The sequence below is a fragment of the Oxyura jamaicensis genome, chromosome 12, assembly GCF_011077185.1.
Source record: "Oxyura jamaicensis isolate SHBP4307 breed ruddy duck chromosome 12, BPBGC_Ojam_1.0, whole genome shotgun sequence".
Taxonomy (NCBI): Eukaryota; Metazoa; Chordata; class Aves; order Anseriformes; family Anatidae; genus Oxyura; species Oxyura jamaicensis.
In genome coordinates, this window is record NC_048904.1 from 8957367 (window position 1) to 8980984 (window position 23618).

The 23618-nt window shown below is 41.6% G+C and overlaps 1 protein-coding gene across 1 annotated transcript in view; it reads right to left on the reverse strand.

Moving 5' to 3' along the window:
* Positions 1-23618, reverse strand: part of DCAF1 (DDB1 and CUL4 associated factor 1) — a 44106-nt gene that overhangs the window by 16576 nt on the left and 3912 nt on the right. Inside the window, exons 2-18 of the mRNA XM_035337717.1 lie at positions 22934-23010; positions 22129-22202; positions 21034-21147; positions 18969-19106; positions 17607-18110; positions 16287-16388; positions 14047-14205; positions 11642-11821; positions 10610-10819; positions 9554-9723; positions 7641-7765; positions 5404-6664; positions 4395-4593; positions 3629-3711; positions 2647-2731; positions 983-1216; positions 371-464 (exon numbers count right to left, since the gene is read on the reverse strand). Coding sequence (XP_035193608.1) covers positions 371-464; positions 983-1216; positions 2647-2731; positions 3629-3711; positions 4395-4593; positions 5404-6664; positions 7641-7765; positions 9554-9723; positions 10610-10819; positions 11642-11821; positions 14047-14205; positions 16287-16388; positions 17607-18110; positions 18969-19106; positions 21034-21147; positions 22129-22202; positions 22934-23010 — 3809 coding nt within the window. The remainder of the gene's footprint in view (positions 1-370; positions 465-982; positions 1217-2646; positions 2732-3628; positions 3712-4394; positions 4594-5403; positions 6665-7640; positions 7766-9553; positions 9724-10609; positions 10820-11641; positions 11822-14046; positions 14206-16286; positions 16389-17606; positions 18111-18968; positions 19107-21033; positions 21148-22128; positions 22203-22933; positions 23011-23618) is intronic.

The following is a 23618-nucleotide window of genomic DNA, read 5'->3' on the forward strand; positions in this document are numbered from 1 at the left end:
GACCCGTTTAATACCTACTTTTCTAGAGCTGCCTTTATTACTAGTGATGATCGCTCAAGCTTAAACATTGAGGATAAAGTTACTTTCTCAAGCATCATCAGGTCTACTGTTATACACATTTTATTTCTCAAAAGGTTGATTTTTAATCTCACAAATAAGTTTTGGTATCGCTGATGTTAGAGAAAATTGTCTTTGTCAGCAATAGATACACCATAAACTCCTGGAGGGGAAGGGGTGGAAATCCAGTTCACATATGCCAGAAAGGCCTGCAGCTAGACAGATTTTGAAGCTTCCAATTTCACTGAACAAATACCTACTTATCACCACCCAGACATGTCCAAGGAGAGCAATTAAGACTGAGAAATCTTACCTCCATACATAACTGTACCAGTGTAGTTGAAGACCACACGACACTGATCCAGTGCAGGTACTGTGTGTAACAAGTGGAAAGTTCGGAGGTCCCACTAAAGAAATCCAGGCTAAGGAGCAACAGACTACTGAAAGTTTCTGTTTCAGTTTCAACACAGTGCTGAACAACTGATTAATTGCTTTTAAGAAACATCATTCCCACCCTCTTGCAAATATAACAGTGTCATATCCTAGCACCATGATCTCTTCAACATATTAAAACCCAAAAAGCTGTTATATCAAAATTTAATTCCCACTTATCAGATGTTACTGCAGTAGCTTCATGGGAGATCTTGGTAAGGGAGTGGAAGAGAGCAGAGATACCGCCAAGTGCATTAGGGAAAAAAAAATCTCTCAAGTATTTCCACTAGGCCAAAATCAGAGGCAGAGGCAGTCTAGATTTAAATTAGCCAGTAGTCTGACAGTCCCCACTTACTCCATTCAAAGACAAAAGCTGTTGTAACTGTTCATAATTTGTAACACGGCAGACCATTAATACAACATCAAACAGCTACTTGGTTTTCAATGCAAATTCTTGTCCTCTCAGCAGGTTACCACCCTGGCCAAAGGATACAATTTCTGTGTTGACTATGACCTCTAGCCCATTGGGATGGAAAACACCACTGATGGTCATGTTGAATTTATCAAACTTGTGGATGGCTTGTGCTGATCTGACATCCCAGAGGACACCATCATTTAAGACAAGGTCATCTGTGGGGTTAAACGTGGCACAGTTCTTCTTGTAGTTGTTGGCAAGATCTGGGTTAAACAGAGTCAATAGCTTGTTGCCAGTCTGAATATCATAGATCTTTTAGATTAAAAAGAAAAAGAAAGATTAGTCACAATTTGTAACGTACCTGTGCCTAAGAACATCCCATATTATAGATTGTTTCCAGAATCCCCCCAGCCCTATTTTGCTTTCAAGCAAGAGCATTATAAAGATAACACTTCTTCTGCTACTCTAATAGTTTTTCACAGCTGGAACCAAGTCTCACAACATGATCTGGCCAGCAGTTAACTTACTGCAGGTTTCCCAATATATTTAACATGATCAGGATTAGTTCCAAAGAAATTAACCCCATTACGAAAAGTGGGGCAGAAAGCTGCAGACAAAAGAGCCTGTTTCAGAAATTCAACTGCTTTCAGAGCAGATAGTATTATAAAAATACCAAAACCCCAAAGCACAAGGGGTTTGGGGGGGGGACGGGGGGGGGCAGGGTCATAGCCATATCTACAGAAAAGGAGTTAAAATTTCTGGTATTTACACTGAAGGGCAACTTTCTATGCTTTGCCCCAGTAAACTATAAAAAAGCTTTAAGGAAGACTTGGAATATAAAAAAGGCTTTACCAAGTACAAAGGGTTTATGACCATCTCAGATAAATTTGATCTGTAACACCCTGAAGAGCCCAGCCCTCTTTCAAACTCAGAAGAAAAAAAAAATCTTCAATATTGGAAAGCAATCTGCTTATCAGACAAACAATGCACAAATGGATCTGACTTCCAGATAAAGTTAAAAAAACTGGGCAGGAATGCATGGTTTGCTTAAATGCAAAATACTTCCAAAAATCAAGAGCAATAAATAACTTATTCAAATTATTTATGATTTTATGTTTCATGACAGTATTTTCATGCAAATGCTTTTTCAAAAAACAGTGCCTCTAATGAATGCAAATTAGCACTGAGGAGCAGAATCACTCTGAAGCCTGCGTCTGTCAAATTTGCAGGTATTCATACAAAATACTGCAGTATTCTATGAAATTAGATTGGTAAAATTAAACTTGCAACACCCATAAGTAAGCTGTAGATTACTGGGGGAAAGAGAAGAATAAGGACACTTAGTAAACCATTTTCCATGGCTGTTGATTGAGATACTGCTAGATTTTTATTTATTTATTTTTATTACTGTTAATGAAAAATCAGGCAAAGGAGTCAACTTTAGGGGGAAAAAAAAAATATAGTCTGGCGTAACTTCTCTTAAATGAACAAAAAGCAGATTTCTGTTGCCCAGGATAACCAGAGAAGCAACGCACTGCACATTTTTTGTGCTAGATGATTTTGAATGGTCAAGTTTAGACCCTCAAACACACAAAGTGTTATTTGATACTTCCAAATCTTTTTCTCTAAAGCCTCTTTGCTCACCCGTTACGCTCTGTGCATCATAGCACCGTTAGTACACATGCTGTGAATAATTATATTCTTGTCACAGTTTCACAGCCATGACTTTTAATGGAACTTACATGGGCGATGTCTCCTTTTGTGCCAATGACCCTATCCTGAGAGTGCTTGCTGAACTCCACGTAGTGGTCATCAGGGAAGGAATGCCTGTAGATAGAGTCAGTAAGAAGTCAGGGAACTGCAGATTCAAACTGCCTGCGTGAACTAAACAGCACCTCCAGCAGAGGTTCCAACAATGCCAAAAACTGAAGTCTAGAAAAGACTTCCCTTCGCCATTGACCATGGTGTGCTACCGCGCTCCACTGGCGTTTGTAGGGAAATATCTATCACAGACACACAGCCTTTACAATAGACCAGTTAAAAACCACAAGAAGCAAGTTATTAGACTCGTAGCCAAATAACTGCTGCAACAGGGTCTGCCATAACGCTACTTGTAGGAGTGACCCATACATGAACATTTGAACACATGTACATGAAATGGCACGTTAAACTATCATGGAGAACACTCTCTAGCCGACCTTCACAGGTCACAGCAAAACTGTTACTTATAACCAAGAAAAATGACAAACAAAGCTTTTTAAAAGGGAAGTATGCCCTGCCCACTTTTGATGAGAAAAAACATTTGTAAATACTGAATTCAATTTGACATAGCTTCCTTTGGGATATCCAGGTCTAAAAATTTCAGCATGCAAATCAACATATTATAAAATTCTGTAACTACTATCCACAAAAAGATTGTCAAGGTATTTAACCAACACGAGAATAAAACTACAAACATATTTCTTTGTCTTCAGGAACTACAGTGATTTTACTCATCTATCTTGCATCAAATAGCCCTTCTGGTAGGTAGAATTTTGCTACGGTGTCTGTACTCAATAGAACAGGGAAGATACTAAACAAGAAAAGGAGTACATTTTATTTTTTCATCACAGACACAATGGGAGCTGTGCTGTCCTTTCCTTCAGAGTGTGTTCTTAAGAATTCTGCGTATGTTGAGTGTTTCTTCTAACTGCAATATCCCCCCACAGATCAGAGTACACCTACTTCATATCAAAGACAGACTTCATTCCCCACAACGCAGACAGAGGTTGGCTCCACGTAGCAGATGTCAGCAATAAAGATCCATCCTGTATTTCCAGATGGGAGTGGAGGAGGAGGAAGGAAAAAATGCCAGGGAAAACAGAGGTTATTTTACCTGTACACTTAAATTTAGGCTTACAAAAATAATTTAGGAACTACCGCAGGTCTTGTGCTTGATAAACTACTTCTATGGAGATGTCTCAGTATTTGATGTTATGCCAAGGGCTCTTTATGTTATACAGATTAATAAAACCATACCAATGGAACGATCTATGATGTTAATAGCAGATAAAAGCAGGATAACCCCTGCCTGAACTTTGATGCACTGTGAGTGGAGTTTATTCTGCTTGTAAATGGGTTACCTTCTGGTTTCTTCCTGGAATCATCTCCCGCAGACTTCTCCAACAAAGAATTGTTATATAAACTCTAGTATTATATCTCACATCTCTCTTAAATGTAGTCACTTTAAGCATTTTACCACTTACAGACACACACGTACATTATTTATGAAAACACACAGCCCCTGCATCTTCTCCATTATCTTGGGAAGAAAAAAAACTACACAGAACGTAGAAAGGTAGTACGGCACTGCTACAAGTACTTTCACGACAGGCATTAGAGGCCAGCCAGTAGGTGCACTTTAGATTTACATAGCCAGACAGGCCCCAAATATAGCAGGCTTTAGTCTACAAGAACTTCTAAAACTCAGCACAGGTCTTTGATGACTTACCCTGGATGGCTCAAGGTGCGTGATAGCAGAGTTATGGCAGTTGTAACTAGCCTCTTCCTGTCCACTAAATACATTGTAGAGTTTCAACTGCCCCGTGCAAGTACCCAACATTAAGAATCGTTCCCGTGCAGAAAACGCGCAACAGGTAAAGCCACTCTCATCCTCATTTGCTTCCCGGAACACAGAAATTGGACGAAACCTAGAGAAGGTAGAAAAAAAAGGGTCACCCAAAAGAGAGCAGAAAAGCAAAACTGAAGTCCTGTGTGATAACATTAAAACCGGTCCTTAAAGATCACATAGGTAAAAAGTTGTAGCTTTCATCTCAGACAAGCCAGGTATCAATTATAAGGCTACTGCTCAAGTGAGTATGTGACAGCAGTGTCTACAACATTTCAGGGTTTGTCTTGCATGATTAGGTACTTGTATTACAGCACAACATTATGTTGAAGCACTTGGAGTCCGTCTTCAAAGCTGGATTGATGGAAAACCTGAAAATGCTGTCATCTGGAAAATTATTTTTTGTAAACTGTGTATCATCTTCCAATTTAGCCTCAGCAAAGAAAGGCCACATAAAAAGGCTAGCAACTTGCTGTGCTGAAAATTAAGCTGCACGATGAGAAAAACGTATTCCGCTGTCCTCCATCTGTCGGTAGGCCTGGGTCTGTCAGAAGCCAACCTCAAGGCTATGCTACACCCTCTTAAAGCTGGCAATACATACTTACCTTCCAGAGGAGAACAGAAGTATGAGCTTCATTAGCCAACGCTGCCAATGAATTAACATGACACTGAAAACAGAGTGTACTTTATGTGCTAAGGGTCAGTACTAAGGACAAGAGAAACAGAACAACTCTGGAATTGCTTTGCAAAGCTCCCCAACTGCCACTGTTGAATTCAAACACTTGTCTGTCCAAGGAGACTCCACTGTAGGACACCGTGGCCTGAATCCAGGCAAGGCTTTTTGGCACAGGGCACACCCTGAGAGGGAGCAAGAAACGTTTTTCTTCCTTACCTGCTAAATATAAGGTGTCTATCAAAGCAGCCACCATCCACCCCTCCGTACTTCGGAAAGGCTGCCCTGCGGGTCAGCCGTGAGGTAAAGTTAGTTGGCGCTTGGCGCCTCTGTTTTGGCTCAGGACACTGGTGGGGAGTAAAGAGAGAGAAAGGGGGACAGGTGGCAACAGGGTTCTTGCAGCGGGCGTGCTGCTCCCTAAGGTACTCTGTGATTATACTGTCCAGCGTGGGTGGGGAAGGAAGGTGTCTGTCCAGCTGCTTTTTGATAGCTGGGCTCTGGCTGTAGGCGCCATGGTCCGATTTTTGTCGCAACACTCTGATTTTTCTGCCGTTGCAGGGAGATGGTCTCTCCCTGACAAAGCTAATCCTGCCAATCAGAGGAGAGTTGCTGGCATAAGAAGGGCCTGGAAGGGCAAGTGGACCTTGGGATGCAGACGGCCTTGCCTGAGCATGGACAGAGGTGGCAGGGGAACCTACGGAAGTGTGGCTACTCAACCGGGCTGAAATGCCATTAGCTATGCGAGGAGTGCGAGGCAGGGCCACAGGAGAGGCAGCAGCCGCAACAGGGGTGAAGGCAGATGAATGAGATGCTGCAGTCATGGGTAGGTCAGCCTCTTTAGTAAGGACAGATGCAGTTTCTCCTAGGCCCTTAGAGATGAGATGGTTCCGAATCAGGAGCAGCAGCTCCTTCTCAGGAAACGTGATCCTTGACTGGGCCACCACATCCGCTTTCTGCAACCGAGCCAGGGAGACATCTGTGCCAATCAGCAAGGGCTTCCCCGAGACACGCTCTATCAGCTCAGCAGCATATTTGCAGAACTTCACATGCTCGCTGCGCTTGTCCTGAAGCACCGGCTCTTTCATCAGCTGCTGAATTTGACAGCTGCTGAAGAGGGGGAGCTTGCTGATAATCTGCCGGACAGTACTGCTGCGTGAGAGCCCCACCAAGGCTTTGCAGGCTAACGCTCGGATCTGATCTGCGTCTGTGATCGGCATCTTTATAGACAGCAATGACAGCAGCACTTTGATGCCATTGTTGGACTGTACCACATTCCACATCTTAGCTAATGTGTGCTCACTGCTCTTGGGGGCCTGAGGAAGCTTTCGCCGAGGAGTTCCGGAGATGAATTTGCCAATACTGGAGATCCGGTTATCGGGGCCACATACACAATTGATGATGATCTGAAGGGCTGATTTCTGAATCTCGGCATCGTGGATGAAAAATTCACCCTCGGCAACTCCAAGGATGATACTAATACCTAGTGAGGGAAAGAAATCATTTATTTAATACTCCAAGTGCATCTCACACAGTTTAATCAGATAACTGGGAGAAATATGTAATTCCTCTTCATTATGGGAATTTTTGAAGTTCATTTTCTCTAACCAGCATAAGACACATTCCTCTGCCTCCCTGACAAAACATTTTTCTACACTGATGCTCCTCCACCTCATCAGTGAGTAGGCAGCCTATCTTTCAGGGATCAGGCACGACTCAGGATTGCAATCTTTAAGATACCTGGCACAGAGATGATGCAGAGGCACGCCTCTAACTTCTGATCACAGAAAGCAACTCTCTTGTATAAGTATCAAAGTGGAAATGGAGGGCATGAAACCTTCGTAACCTTGTTATGAAGGGGAGGAGGGAGGAAACTGCATCGTTGCTTCCTAAATGAGTCAAGCAAAAATGAAACTTGCTATCTTTTCTCCCCTCCAGACAGAGTTCCAAATGAAATTAAGGTTTCATGTCCACTTCAGAAGCTCAAACCCACCCTCAAAAAAAAAAAAGCCATTTTGTCCAAAAAAATCTCATCTCACTCATTTATGTATTGAATCTGAAGGTAGCCAATTAGAGCATAACTCAAACAAATATATAGCAATAATTGTTCTTCTCACATTATTCCCAAATGCAATATCCTCAGGAGTCCTAAATTTCTAGGAAGCTGAGGGAACCTCATAGTCCCATTACAAAAGCAAATTTTCTTGCACCTGTATTTAATGAGCTCTTGAATTCAAGCATGAGTCAAAGACCGTGCCTTCAAGTTTGTAATCAAACCAGTACTAATCATGACAATTCTAACCACAGTCTGCTCTCCCATTTATTTGCATCCCTAACAACAGCTCTGAATACATGAATTATTTTAACCCTTGTCTCACTGCAGATGAGAAACAGCTGAAGAAAACACATAGCTGAGGCCAATTGGTAAGAGTAAGGCATCAGGACCACAGTCAGCTTACCCACAGTGGAAACAGTAGATCCAGCCTCATCTAACACATCCACAGGTTCTGCCAGCTGCAGCTGGATTTTAGGAACCACAGTCAGGATGGCTAGGACATCCAAAGCGTAGCGTACCGTGTCATTCCTGAAAGTCAGTAACAGGAGAACTTCTTAGAGGTATAACGAGAGTTGTTTCAACAGCGTAAAACACTATTTGTTCTACCCTAATCCAACAAACAGAACTGGTCACATCTCATGTTTTTGATAATGCCTTCTGATGGTAGGATGTTCCTCTCTTACAGGGCTGGTCCTCACAGAAGGCAGTGCTCACAGACTGTAACTACACACTGTCTCCTGCAGTTTGTCATCCCGCATCCCACCCTGCCCACAGGCCCCTAAAAGCACTGTCATTTTGAATTTACAGGAATAAGATTCCTAACGCTTATCCACGAAAGCATTCTAAGTTAAGTTTCTCAATCTACCCTAACTCTGTATCTCAGTCAGAAAACATTCCTCTCTGAAACAGTTTGTTGCCAACCAAGTAGAAAGGAAGTTTGTTTTTTTTTTCTGAAACAAAGGGAAACTTCAGCAGTAAAACAGACAATGGTGACAGGGAAAAAGGCATCAACTTAGGCACCAGATTAAGAGAGAGACAGGTGTGTGGAAATGAATAGAACTGTTCAACAAGAGGTGGAAGAGCAGAACAATGCAAGAAAAGGGGGGTGAGGTTTGTAAGCCTGTACGGAGAGGCAGGAGTTAACCCAGACAGCAATTAGGAAACAGATGCAGAGAATAAGAAACAGGAGAAGAGGAACTACCCAGGAGAATGCAACCTGAGAGAGAGAGATGGAGGCGGGGAGCGCACAAGCAAAACAGATTTCAAAGGCTTTCAAGTTCAGCGAGGCAAGGAGCTCCTGTATGCAGCAGAAATAAGGAGGAGGGATCCTTGGTGACAAGAATACAGCTGATGACAACTAGCCATAGCAGACCGTGACTCACCAGCAAGAGTCTCTAGAGAGGACTACACTTTCACTCTTGGGAGCAGATAATGATCAGGATAAGCAGAGGCTGGAATTTTACACCCATTCTCTCTCTCAGGGACAGGATCCTAATGGTATCCTTAGCTATCAGAGCCTGGTGCAGTTCCCTTTCTTTTCTAAGAGTAAGGATGCTGCAAATTGTTGGGTTTGGACTTGGGGGGGGAAGGATGTGCCACAGAAACAGCACAGTATCACAGTGCCCCCAGAGCACGTCTGTGGCTAGGACAGGAGAAACTGAGAAGTAGCATCTCAAGGTAAGCCTCTCTACAAACACGCTGTGTTTAAGAGCCGGTGGTGTATCATCTAGGGACACCATTACTGTGCTTTGCTTGAGTTCACCTTCAGACTTTTTTCCCCTCTCTCAAATGCTGGCTTGTTGCATATTCACAACTCCTTTGCACAGCTGTACGTAATCAGTAAATTTCAAGTACCAATGAATGAACAAAGGTGATGGACAACATCCTCTCCAGTCAGCTGAATTTACTACATCCAAACAGACACTCCCCTGATTCTCCAGAAGGAGAATACGACTTGATTTCAACCTCTTAAAAGGTTTTCTAGTCTCTGATAAAAAGGTAAACAAATAACACGGAAAAGTAGCACAGAATTGTGACTAAGCTCTGCTATGATGCTGAACTGTCAGAAATCAAAGGCCTGAGGCATTTTGGTTCTTCAGAATTCTCATTCGCCCTCTGCCTCAATATTTTAGCCCTGCTGTCTCCAGTGTTAACTTCCATAAGCACCGTGTAACCAAAGCCCAGGCCCCTACTACCCACGGGGTGCCTGCCTTAGACGCTTTAAGAAAAAAAAGGAAGTTTAGAAAGTTAATGGCTGTCCTGCCCCAAAATCACAGCTTACTGCACTAAAATAAAATACTGCAGCAAGCAGCTTACCTTGCATAGTATGTCTTCCAGTTGCATGCTATTGAAATGAGCTGAAGCATGAGCTGGACGCAAGACAACTTGAGAAAAACCTCTGCTGGCTCCCAGTAGAGCTGTGCTGGACCATACTCAATCAGGAACTCCATCATCTCTACAATCTGCTCATGAGTATAGGAGCAGGCCTGCCAAGGAAGGAGTTGGAAGCATTAGAAATTATCACATGGGTTACAAACTTGCACATCAAACCCTTCATTGCTGGGATTTAACTGAAAACTGCATCCACACCTAAGTTGAAGCTATCACCGTTTCTTGCAGATTTATTATTTACTTCGCTTTATTCTCCAAATACAAAAAACAGCAATTGCCATGATAATGTGCAATAAGCTTAAGAACAATACCCTTTAATACCCTTTAAGTTTCTCTGCAGTCCTAGAAAGCTTAGACCAATTTAAGAAGTTACACTAAAATCCTGTTTTTAGTTCTGTTATTAATTTTCTGTTTTTAATTCTGTTATTAATCTGTTTTTAAGCTACTAGACCATAATTCAAAAGAAATTTATGCTAAAGTATTAAAAAGGCTGAAAAAACACTCATTTACAGTTTCTAACTTCGGACTACTAGAGATAACGAAGAAAAAAGTAAATTCCAAACAAGTTTACCTTTCAACTTGAAAATACTCTTCTAATCAAAACGTCAACAGCTTAAACACATTTTTTTAACTACTGAAAATGTAAGTGATTTTTGCAGAAGCCAAAAATCATGTTCTCTCATTTCAGCTCTTCTGGAAAACCATTGTGATTGAAACCAGAAACCACAAATGAATGTACTCCGTCAGAACAAGCAGCCATAAAATTCAGTTTAAAATAAATAAATAAATTTTCAGGGAAAAGATTAAAAAAATAAAGTCACAGACAACACCAGTACCTCCCAGGTCATTCCTAAAAAACCACGGTGTCCAGAAGACATTTTATTTGTCACTACCAAATTCATTCCCAAGTTTGTCAGTACTATCCACTTCTCCATAAATACAGATTTTGTCCATGTTAAAAGGCTGCAACATGCTGCTCACCTTGTAGGGGGGCTGTGGATGTACCAGAATGCCACCTTCAGTGCGCTGGAGTGACTGCTTCACCTGTTCAAGTTTGATAGCAAGGTGAGCCTCAAAGTATCGACGCAAGGCCATGCAGGTATGTTTCCCAGTCTGGCGACTGGCAAAGATCTCGTCGTCACTCAAGAGAGCTCCTTGGTCTTCCAGGTTTAAGATTTCAAGAGTACTTATCTGCAGAAAGAAGTCGGGTGGAAAGAAGAAAAAGGTTCATCAGCCCGCACTTCAGAAAAATAGCACCTACAGTTCTCAGCTGTACTTGTACCAAACCCAAGCTCTCTTTGCCACAAAAGATACACAAACACACTCAGAGAGCTGATGAAAGCCTTTCTGTTCAGTCAGCTACTTGCTTGGATAATGATCAAGTCTAAAAAGGACCATTCCTCCTCCTCTGCTATCTATGAAGAAATCCAGCAGCTACATGAGCAAAAATCTAGAGGCACCATTAGGCATTGTGTTACACAACACAAAACGTGCTTGTGGCAAGGTCCCTGAGCTAACACCAACCCAGGCTACATGACTGCACAGCATGCAGAGGCACCCCTTTTTGTACAGAAATAGGGTAATTTGTGCTCATAAGGCACCGTGAGTACCACAACAGCACAAATCCAGCTGTATCTCTCCTGGAGCAAGGCTGGACGTATCTGCATCCAAAAGGGTGCACGACAATACCACACATACATGTGGAAGGCAGAGAAAGATCTGAATCACCACTAAGCCACTGCTGTTTGAGTGAGCGCTGCTTAACCCAGAAGTACCAAAAAGCTCTCAGAGGGCAGTCAGCCTCTGGACAGTGATCTTGTTATTAGCAATAAAAAGAATCCTCACGTCTGTTACTCAGAAAACTCACCCCACCTCTCCCATCTCTTGGGAACTGACAAGGAAAAACTAAACCAAACAACAAGCAAAAAAAAAAAAAAAAAACTCTCCACAGTTAATTAGCTGTAGAGGGGGCAAAACCTGACACTAAAACCCTGTTCAGCACATAAGCCTTACCAGGTTAACCAGACGACGAAGTCCATCATGCCTGTCAAAGAGCTCCAGGACAGCACGGAATGAGAAGCAAATGGAGAAGAACATGGTAGCATGGCAGCAGCCTGAGGCGTGGGAGCACTCCATCAGCCATAAGGTGTAGTTCACCACATCTGAGAGCACGTTATGGGGGTGCATGCACACCTGTAAAGAAAAAAAAAAAAAAACACACACATTATTGAGAAGGACTCCAAACAGATTGTTGGAGAGAATTAGCCTGAGAAGAATGACAGTTTGAGAGGCAAAGCGACAGGGGACAAATGTCCCTAGTGTAGCTGAAAGTAACTGATAGCTGAGACATGAAATAAAAGCCCTATTTCCAGACCAGTGAAAGAAGGCCTCAGTGAGACTAGTAAAGATCATGATGATGCAATGTAGGTCCGTTCCCAGGCCTGAACAGTAAATGCAGCAGTCTTCACACAGTGCAATTTCAGAGTCCCTCTGCATATCATTTCAAAGCATCCAACCAGAATACTTCACTAGAGCCAGAGAAGGAAGAGCAGTTTTCAGAGAAGAAACAAAAATACTTCAAATCTAACAGCATCATACGCTATGTTGAAGTTCAAGCAAACTGGTAGCAGCAAAGTCTGGAAGAACAGCAGGGATCATCAAATGCAAATCTAAAGCTTTACTTTCTCTGCAAACAGAGAAGTCTGAAAAGAGGAAGAGACCAGCTCTGTCCCCGAGATGTGCAGACCACGTGCTCAGAGCTGCACTTTCACATACTAAAACTGGATGCCCCTGAAATCCAGATGCCCGGAACGGACACACATCTGCTCTACCAGGTATCTGCAGATATTGGGGATAACGTGGTGGCATCACTACAAACATCAATACAAACAGCTACATGGTCTTATGACCCGGCCTGAGGATGTCAAGCAGAAGGAACCCCCATGCAGCACCCTGCCAGGGCTTTTGGTTTTGCTTTTGAAATACCATGCAAAGGGCAAGTGCAACCAGAAAAAGTAAGATAGGGGGTTTTCTCATGAGAAACACCAAAGCAGGTCATATGGCCAGGGTCCATCTTTCTGACGCGTGCAGAAAGAAATGAGGGGACATTATGCCCATTTCACCTTTCCTGCCTTCATAAAGGAGATGCACCACAAGGCCCATAGACTGCCCTGTCAGCTGTGATTACTGAGAGGTTTTTGAGCTCACTCATACACGTCTGCAGAACACAAATGTCAGCAGAATCCCTACAGGCAGGCCCTTAAACAACCGCTGCCAGTCAAATCAAAACATTCAGACAGCATCAGTAACTCAGAGTATGCAGAAACGTGAAATTACTACTTCAACTGCTTCCACTTTCAACGGAATTAGAAAAAAAAGAGATAGAATCTTAAGGAAAGGCTGTGAATCGGAAGTCATGACTCCTAAAGTAGATTTAGAAGGCTTAAGGGTACAACTTTGCAATTGCTTTGAATGAATCTTAGAGCGGGGTCCTCCCATGTGCCAGCACTAATGCTTACAAGCTGGAAGTTCATCTTCCCACCTCCCCACCCCCCCCGCCCTTCCCCTCAGCATGGCCACAACTACAGGATAAACTGGATCAATTCCTAGACCTGGCCCAGCACCCAAGTGTTGCTGCCACTATGGAAAAAGGAAACAATCACCATTTAAAGCACCTGGAAAACTGAAGCTTAAGGGAGGACTGCTGTACCAACCTGTCTGAAAAGATCCTTGCTGGAGAGACCCTAATGAACTTACAGGAAGAGCCTTTTATGTTTTTTTGTTTTTGTTGTTGTTTGTTTCTTTTTTCTTTTTTTTTTTTTTCTCTTCCCCAAGTAAAAATATGAGGTGAGGAACTTGCCTTCATTATCAGCTGTTTTAACATTTATAAGCCCAGGCCACAGATGTCATTTAACTTGACTCCCTGCATAATGCAGATCAGACCTGCATTAGTCTGCTGCTGCGTGCCAACACTACCAAAGAAATTGCACTGCTGGCTGGAACCTGACTGAGACCCCATGTAACACTGAAGCTATCCACACCTGGACTGTGGATGGAAAAACAATCCAAGTACAGGAGCCCACTGGAACAGGTGGAAAGGGAAAGACAAATGAGAAAGGGGAGTTCTTCCTTTTTTAGAGGGAAAGAGAACGGTGAAAAGGGTGAATGGAAGTATTGAGACAATGCTAACAAAACAGAGGTCTTCAGTTATATTCCCTGGGAATGGAAATTCACATCCTTACAACAAAACACCCTCAAATACACAATTATCTATGCACTTTCTATTGCCTCTGCACATACCAGAATCTTTTATATAAATTTGCCTAGGAGACACTTATTCACTGTCTGAACACAGGTAGGAAGACCAAGTCCATCAGAACAACTGAAATCACTGCAGCTATATTAACAGAATGTCTTACCCTTTCCATGGCATCTTGGTTGTAAGACAAATAATATAAGCACATGGAGACTCCTGTGGCTGCCATGGAAGGACGAGGAATCTCCAGCAACTTTTGCACTCCTCCATGAGCAACAAACTCCGTCGCAAACTTGTTGTGCAGCAGCAATGATGCCAAATGCTAAAGAAAGATGAAAGCAGCTTAGAAGGGAATTTTTCAAACCACCATTAATTCTACATTCCCTCTGTCGAAAAGCAGACTGCAGAAAAAACAAGGTGGACAAAGCATGGTGTGCTTATTTCCTCCTCCCATTATATATAACTGTAGAATGTAATATTTTGCCCATGTGTCACTCTTTATATGGTTTATAAAGTAATTATGTACCCCTATGACAAATGTCATGAGTTTAATCAGTTGTTTTGTTCGACTAATGACTGTAGAGACTGATTTTTTTTTTTGTCAGGGTACAATTTAAAGGAAGCCAAGATCTGAATTTCTACTCGATAGACAGGAACTGAAGAAGCTGCACAGTGCTGAGATCATCCGCAGGCCTAGCAGGAACTAGTAAATAACCCTTTCTCCTCAACTAATCATCTGTTGCAAATCTGGGGAATGGGTTTGTATGAACTCTGGTCACTAAATATAGCTCTTGCTTTCTAGTAGAATCTAATCCATCACAAACCTATGCTGTCCAAGTCTTCTCCTTCTTCCCCCTCCCTTGCACCAGCATTATCATTCATTAAAGTAACTAAATTAATGCTGAACTGGCCTAAAAAGTAATTGGCAGGGTGGTGGGTGGGGGAAGTGAGCTACTGAGCTCTAATCCATATTGTTCCTCAGTTCACTATGCGGCTATATGAATGTGATGGCAGGCACAGAGAGGAGAATGATACCGCAGACATAGGGATTAAAAGAGAAAAAAAATCCAATCCTTTTAGAATACAGAGCTTTTATTTACTTTCTGAGCTGCTACTCATTCAGTGAACTTGGGTTGGCAGTTACAAAAGCAATGACTCTTCTTTTTTGGTCTGAAGAGCTCCCTCTTCAGCACACACAATTAGAAAAGCTTCTTGGATGAAAACAAATTTGGCCTTAAAGTCCACGTGTCATGTTTGGCACGTTATCAGTTACAGATAAGGAATGTTACTAGATGCTCCGCACAAGAATTATTTACTCATAACATAATCAAGAAATAACCAAAGAAAGATAAAGCAAAGAAGGCAGTTATCACTTAGTTTTACACATCTTGCAAAAGAAACACAAGAAAAGCAGAGCAACTCAGAGATTATACAATGGGCCACTAAGTCTTCCTATTCTTTCTGTAAGATCTCACTTTTTATCTTACTATGGAATATTCAAAGCTGCATTCACACTTTGTACATGCCATATTGCTGGCAAGGAGAATTTTGCAAAACTGAAGTTAAAGGCTACCGTTAAAACTGAAGTCTGCAGCTGACTGAAGGTTACTCCACTTCACTTTTCTGTATTATCAACACCTTAGGAGGAAATAAGAACCACTGTAAACTGCACCCCAAGTTGAGGAAACCTACACCTTTTGTAGGAACACTCCTGCTCAGAAATAAATTTGCAGACAAGTGACAATGAAAGGTAGAGAAAGATGACACTGGAGGCGATACCAGGGGCAGAGGAGTTACTGTGAAAGAGTAAAACAGTAAAATCCGAGTAAACAGAAAACATTAACCTGTGCTGCTGCATTGCAGGTTTGGATTGAAGAGGGTTATTTTGTATTTTTTCTTATGTTGGTGCAATAACCTACAATAATCTTGTGTGAGCAATCTGTATTTCAAATGTTAAGCTCAGAGATGTCATGCTGGAGCTCCCGGGAATAAGATGCTTATGCTTCTTACACCTGACAAACATCCCCTGTGAGGACAGGCAGTGTACCAACTCAGGAATGCCATCTAAGGGCAGCAGTAACACAAGCATTCAATCGGAAAAGGAATTTTTACCATCTTCAGTCACACAAATGGCAGAGGAAATTAATGGTGCTTCCCCCACAAACAAGATCTTTTTACTAAGATACCTCCCCCTTAAAAAATAAAAAAATAAAAAACACTCAAGAGTTATAAAAACAAATACCCAATGCAGTTGAGTCAAAGCCAATTCCAACCCCAGGGAACCCCGTGATATACACAGGCTTAAAGGAGGTGAGCATTTGTCTTTCATGCATGCAACAGACATACTCAATGCTTTTCCAGTGTTGACAGCACGATTTTTTTTTCCCTATGAACGTAATTTACCTTAAGGGCTTCAAAAGTGAGCAGCACATCATTGGTTCGCTTCAAGTCAATGTAGTACATCATCAGCTCCCTTGATCCCAGTTGCATAAAGATGGGTAGTAGCTGAGAAAAATAACATTGAGATGCTAGCTGAATGTTTCATGGGAAATTCAAGGTCTGTTTTGGTTTTGTTTTTTTAACTCTCTCAAACCCCCAGTTTTCCCCTACTGGCAGATACCTGTTATGAGAGGTCAGTGGTAACCAGCTCCATCCATAGGAAGCAATAAAGGTTAACAGACCTCTTGTAATACATCTGCTGACTGCAGCAAGGTGCATGACAGCTGCCACACGGAAATCTTAAGGCACTCCTTCAAGTGCGGCTATGGCAAGTCCACACAGATACCACCCTGGCGATAGGTTCCACTTTCCATCTGTGCAAAGACAACTACCCAACAACTGAACAGAAAAAACAGGAGAGCAGGGCAACAAACCAAAACCCTTCGCATAATTCTTTGTGTAACAGCTTTATGGTATTAATTCCTATTTTTACATCCTATTACCATGAAGCGATCCAGTCAGCATGCAGGCTATCAGGGGGATAACGGGTTCTCTGGATCTTACAGAAGCAAGGCACACATGTGCACACACACAACGTATACGGCAAACCAAAACCGCGTTGTTTTATTGCATCTCAAATTAAGTTAAACCACCTAAAAATGATTAAACGAAGATAAAGGTGGTCTGCAGACTTGTGCTGAATCAAGACTTATGATTTGAAAAAAAAAGGGAAAAGGAAACACTGGTAAATCTGAGATGGCCCAACTATCTTGTCCAAGTAAGAACAGCTCTCAAAAGCATCTACATAGCACAGGCACTGCCATTTCTAATGAGAAATGCTGCAGAGGTTATACAAGCCATTTCAGAAAGAATTTCAAAAACCCACTGTTTCCTCAAATTTTTAATGCTGGAGTCTATTAACTTCCCCAGAGTAATCAAAAAAAAAAAAAAGAGGTATGCATTTCAAACAAAGCGACTTATCCTGTATCATGTAAACAATCACTACAAGTTAACAGAAGCCAGGAATAAGACTCCCAGTGCCATGCTCTAATTACCAGACCACACATCTGCTAAGTTCAGCTTTGAGTATTATCTGCTAGGTAGTATTTAAATTAATGACCTCATCCACTTGAAAAATTAACAGCAGCTCAGGAGAGGATCTTAACCACACCAGGAAATACCAACAAGCGATATAGCTGCCCTCAAAACTTTTCCCCAGAATACCACCAATAAGTTTTGTCAGGAGAATTCACGCACAGAGTCCTCCCACCTTCATATGCTCACCTCTTGGTACTCCCCTAAGGGGGTCAGGTATTGAAGAATTAGCCTCTGCTCTATGGCGGGGGTCAAAGGGTAAAGTGTATAGTTAGTGCCAATCACCCACGGGGACATTTCTGACCAGCTGCTGTTGGACAGTTCAACAAACATCCGCTCTGGTTCTGAAGCGGAGAAGCCCAGCTTTTGCTTGGCCTTCCGGAAGCCATCTCTTTCGTGCTGTTTCCCTGATTTGCTTTTCCTCAGTCCCCCGTCGTCTAGCTTTGTAGCAGAGTTGACTCTGCTACTGGTCTTGTGACTTGAATCAAGATGAAAGGAGATCTCCATATCCCCAGCCACTTCTTCTTGCTCTCCATCTACTGCCATCTCCCCATAATCCATATCCACAGCCTCTTCATCTAGAGGCAGCAGAGGATCTGACGGCACTTTCCGAGGACTGGGACGCTTGTTTTCTTGTTTTGTAGTCATTTCAGTAACCTGTAGCTCTCGTAGCCGTCGAAGCACCAAAGCTACCTGTTTCACAAAAGAAGCATGCATGACGACACCATTCCTGCCTCGATCATACAACCCACATTGGCCATGTTTTTGCTGTTACCATATAAACAACTCTAGTTCATAGAATACCAGGCATGCTGAAGCACATGTTTGCCCAGAGAAAAAATGATTTCAAAGTGCCTAAGACAATCCCAATTCTTTTTACTCTAATAAATCATCACCCACTTTCCCAAAGGAGAAAGAAGGACCTGAAAGCCATTAAGAGCAGATGAGCTGTTGTGGTGCTACAAGAACCACACACCATCTTGCAACGTTGTTCCATCATCTCCAGGCAGCCTGGGATAAGGGCAATGTTTCCTTGTGAAGCTGCAGCTTTGAAAAACTTCGGGTCTACAAAAGCTAAAGGCTCACTTCTGCTCTAAAGTTCTTAACTGTGCAAGAATTGGAAGAATTAGCCTGTGGTTTGACACACTGTAAATGACATGCTGTGCGCTGTCCTGAGAGCCAAATTTGCTTAGCCTATCTTCTTCTGAAAGCCATCTCAATTGCTGATAAACACCATACTGGTGAAGGATTTAGAATTAAAATGTCTAATTATAACAAAATTTCATATTAAGTTGTCCCTATGTTGATTTACCTTTCATTTCAATGTCTCTGCTCCGTATATAAACCACCATAAGCAATCCTTACAGATGCAAAGTTTCCTCAGCTAATTCATGGTCGGGAAAGGATGGAAAGCATGAGCTACCGACTCTTACAGATATTATTATAACCACCGCAAAAATCATACAGTAATTTCTAAACGTGAGCTCCACCACACACACTCTCAAAGAAAAAGACTTCTCTAAAGGAAAAGGTGCATCGAGATATCATTACCAATTGTGAATTTTCATCCCTGTAATTCGCAGCAATATCCTGGTTTTCCATAGCTCCTCCTAAGAGCCCTGTTGCGTAGGTCCTCAGTGGCTGATCAGCCTCTCGCGCCCACTTAAAGAGATTCTCAACTATGCCTTCCTATAATGAAGAAAATAAGAAAGCAATTCCAACAATTGCACTTCATTTTTCCTCCTCTGGTCCCAGTGTAAGCACCTGTTGGTAATTCTCCCTATCCCCCGTAATGACCAAGCTAGATTTCCTACCGATTATGTCATGAATCAAAATTTTAAAATACTTGGAAGAAAAAAAATATATGCTAAGATGCATACAACTATTTCAAGGCATTAGATATTTAGAATCAGGATTAGTGGAAAAATGAACCCACAGCTCCTGTACGGTTTGCTAATATAGAACTCCAGAAATTCAGTAGATCTCAAAGAAGCAGTGTTGAATTTTCACCCAGTAAAACAGAATTTTGGTAAATTTCTTCCATTTCTCTAACAGCTTACTAGAGCCAAATTGAAAAGTCACTTAAACAAGCAAGCTACCTGGTGCCAGAGGAGCTCTTTACATTACTACTCACCAAAAAAAAATAACCCTCAGTCATAAACCCATAATGGCTGGAGAAGGAATGCACGCAATTATAACAATCCATACATATAAAAATCGTAATGTTAAATATTGTTTATATTTTTAACAGCGAAACTCAGTGTTTGAACACAGTCTACCACACAATTTTTCTTAACGAGGCTGAGTAAGTGTTAATTAAAAGTTAAAACAGGCAATTAAAAGACTGTGTTAGAATGAAACGCTTTCCTCCAAATCACTATCCAATTTTGATTGGATAACGCTTCGTTAGCGTGACATGTATCTTGAGCATAAATTTGGGCCGTGGGTACAACACAACACATGTTTAAAAATAATGAATAGACACAAATTTCAATGAGACCTACCAGCATACACATTTTGAAAGAGTTTCCTGTTCTATATTTAATTAAAATTGCATTATTATTAAATTGCTCTTATGTCATTAAAAAAATCAATGAGATGTGAAAGCCATTGGCCGCTAGAGGGCCTCTGTACGAGCAGAGTAACGCACTCCGCAAATCGGGGTCTGTTACCTGACCTAAAGCCTCCTACATACAGGAACCCAAGAAAACAGAATAGAACTGTATGTTCTCTAGTGAAAAGAAAAGCCCCTAAGTGCGAAACTTAACTTTAAAATTTAATTTCAGTTTACACAGTTTGTGTCTCAACAAAAACTATATTCTCCACAAATAAGGAACCTATTATTTTAGCTTTTTTTTGCCTCAAAGTCTCAAAGCCTTCGCCTTTGGGCAGACCACAAAGACCACATCAAATTAAATTCACTCCTTCAGAAAGGGAGCTCATTTTACCGTGCCCTAGAGTTCACATTCATATTTCTAATACGGAAGAAACTCATTTGGAACTTTGATATAAAGCATTATCTGATTTTCAAACTTCAGAAAAATACTACACTAGTTTTACAGATGAAGAAAATGGGGCTCAGGAGTGAAATCTACTACTTCACTTTCAACCCTTCGTGCATTCCTTCAAAAGCCACACTTGCCAACATACAGAAGTCTGATTCAGCTGTCCACTGCAATTCCAGATAATCCCCATGAAGCCTGTGGATTTTAGACTGCTTAGTTAAAGTATGACTTGCTTATCATTTAGCTCGAATAATGCTATTGCTCTGCTGTAGTTCTGAATTACCTGGCGAGAGTCCTACCAGCAGCTGTTAACATTCTATGGAGCCTGCTCCATTCACAAGCCTCTAAAACAACAATTCAAAGTACGAGACTTCCCATAACATTAATCTGTTTTAACCAGTCCTACTTTAACTTACAAGCTGCGGAATACCCAAGATTTGATCAGCTGAACAAGCCGTCATCAAAAAGCCCCCACCCATTAATAAGACTAAACAGATCGTCTCTCAGAGACAGGATTTCAATGTTCCTTTTTACTGGTTTCTCCTGTGGGAGGAACTGTTGGAGTGCATAATACACCAAGCTTACGAACCAAGCATCAGTGTAAACAATACCTTTTCCTGAAAGACGACAGCAGTTTCCAGTCCTGGCATGATATCCAGAAGAAGCCGACAGGCAGCAGTGTTTAACGGAGGTTCTCTGCTTGTCATCACATAAGCATTCACTAGCTAGAGAAGATCAGGAAGAGCATTGGTTTGAAATTCAACTGACCAAAACCAGTGCAGTGAAGTCCTTACAAACTCCCACATCAGCGAAATGATAGAGCAAGAAGTGCCAGTATGTAAGCCCTGAATCTACAAATGACTAACCCGTTAACCTGGTCTCTTCAGCGCTTCCAAAGTTGAAATAATTCCTCTGACAAACAGGATTCCCCTCTAATCTGCTGTTCACTGACTAAATACCTATCTTGAAGTGATTTGTAAAGACTAATGCCTAAAAAAGTTACAGCTCAATAACAGTGTAAATATGCAAAGCTAATAGCTGAAAAAAAAAAAAAACATTAAAAGTTAAATATATCAAAAAATACACATCTTTAACGACATCTACGTTTGCTTTATCACTCACAATTTAAGGCAGAAGGCTACATGCAAACAACCTGGCAGAACCCTTACAGAAACACGTACTGATACAGGTGCTTGCACTGAGGTGAGGGCAACAGAAGTTCTAGCTATTAACTCACATTACAATATAGCAGCACAAGAGGAAAGACAGACTTGCCTCTAAATCCTCTGCCTGAGCCCCCTAGAGCTGATATAAGCTGCTCTTGCAGGCAGTCCAGCATTTCCAAGTGTTTGGAGATAATGCACTGCAATTAGTGGTATTACTTTCCATTACACAAATTAATTATGCTTTTAAAACTTTCTTTAATAAACCTTGAGAAAAACAAATTCAATCGTTACTATGCACATTTCAGTACTCCTGAACAGCTCATCAACTCCCCTTTCCTTGGGTCACTTCAACAGCAGCAAGCAAGTTGTGTTTAAACACACTTCAAAAGCCACTGCTATGGAAGAAATAGGCCCACCACCAGTAAAATTACTATTAAACAGGCACAAATACTGGCACAGGCACAAGAACTATCACAAAGTGAACAAAAAACATAAGGTATCGAGAACACCTGACAGAGGCAGTTCTCCGAACAAACCTACCGCATTCATGAAATCATCATTCTTGAAAAGTATCCTTAGTAAGTGACCTAACATGCACTCAGGGTCTGCTCGACCTGTAGAAGAAGCAGGAGAAGACTTAGCTATCTACTTTGAGACTTCGAGATCATTACTGAACTACTGTCTTCAAACTGATTTTGGAATATTCTAGTTAGCAGGACCTTTCTCAGAAAGAAAATGATGGAAGAAGTCATAAATTATTAAGCAAGTTAACATTTTTTATTGTATGCGTTACCTCCTCAAAATGTCTACTGGTCAAAGCACAGCACATCGAAGTGGTCCGACAGTGTTGCATTGTTAGTTTTACTGACAGTGAAGATACAAACATCAAACTGTCTCAGTAACATGGAAATAAGTCACACACACACAACCCCAAAGGACAACACACAAATCAAGGATAACAAGATAAAAAGCATCAGAAGCTACATGAAACTACTGCAAAGCACTTACTGAACAACAAATTCAAGATAATCTGAGACAGTCCTCTCTCACACCCAGTACATCAAACTACAACTTGCTAACACAACAGTACCCTTATTTCATAAGTTAACCCCTTAATTAAGAGAAATACTCTTCCAGAACTCTACCCAGGGCCTCAAAATATTGCAGCAAACCTCCAAAGATGCCAGCTATCAGCGCTACAGAACAGACTCAGTGCAAAAGCAGTTATCAGACCTTGATCCGCAGTAGACACATTCAAGCTAGATTTTGCTTACTTTTAAATACAAATAACTAGGTACCAGCTGATACCGTGCTAGTGCTGCCCAAACCATTCACAATGTCTTACCCGGGTGCCGGTCATCAAATGGGTCTGGATCCCCTTTGCGGTACTCCTCAGTCTCCTTCTCAATCAGCTCGGACATCCTACAGAAGGAACAACATGCAGTGAACCTAATCTTGTTCCAGCACACAGATCCTCACATTAGCCTCCTTGTCGAAGTGTTTTCAAACAGCTCATCACCTTACATTTGAATGGCGTTTGGTGTTACCAGGGCATTTCACTGTCTGCTCAGAAGGATGAGGAAAATAAACTTGCCTCTAGTATCTTATTCTTCACCAACCCTCCAAAACATGCTGAACCCATGTCATCATCCCAGTGATGCACAAGCATGATGCTCTGGAGGAGCCAGTATCTTTTATTTACCCATGTCAGAGTCACAGTGATGTTCTACAACACTTACTACAAGAACTAAGGGGCTCAAGTAGCACTTCTCACCACCACGGTCCCTCTCTTGCAGCAGGGTAAGTCCTGAAGAGATGATTCAGTCTTCTTTCCTATTTGGACTGCGCAGAGGCACCCATTTGAACTACTTATGTTGTCATTTCTATCAATTTTTAATAGAAATGTGTAATAATAAAATATTTAATGTAGTATTATGTAATCTCTGTTAAGCTTACCCCTTCAGCTACATACTCAACCTTGTAGCATGTCAGTTACCACTAAGGATAATGCAAGGAGAAACTCATCCAGT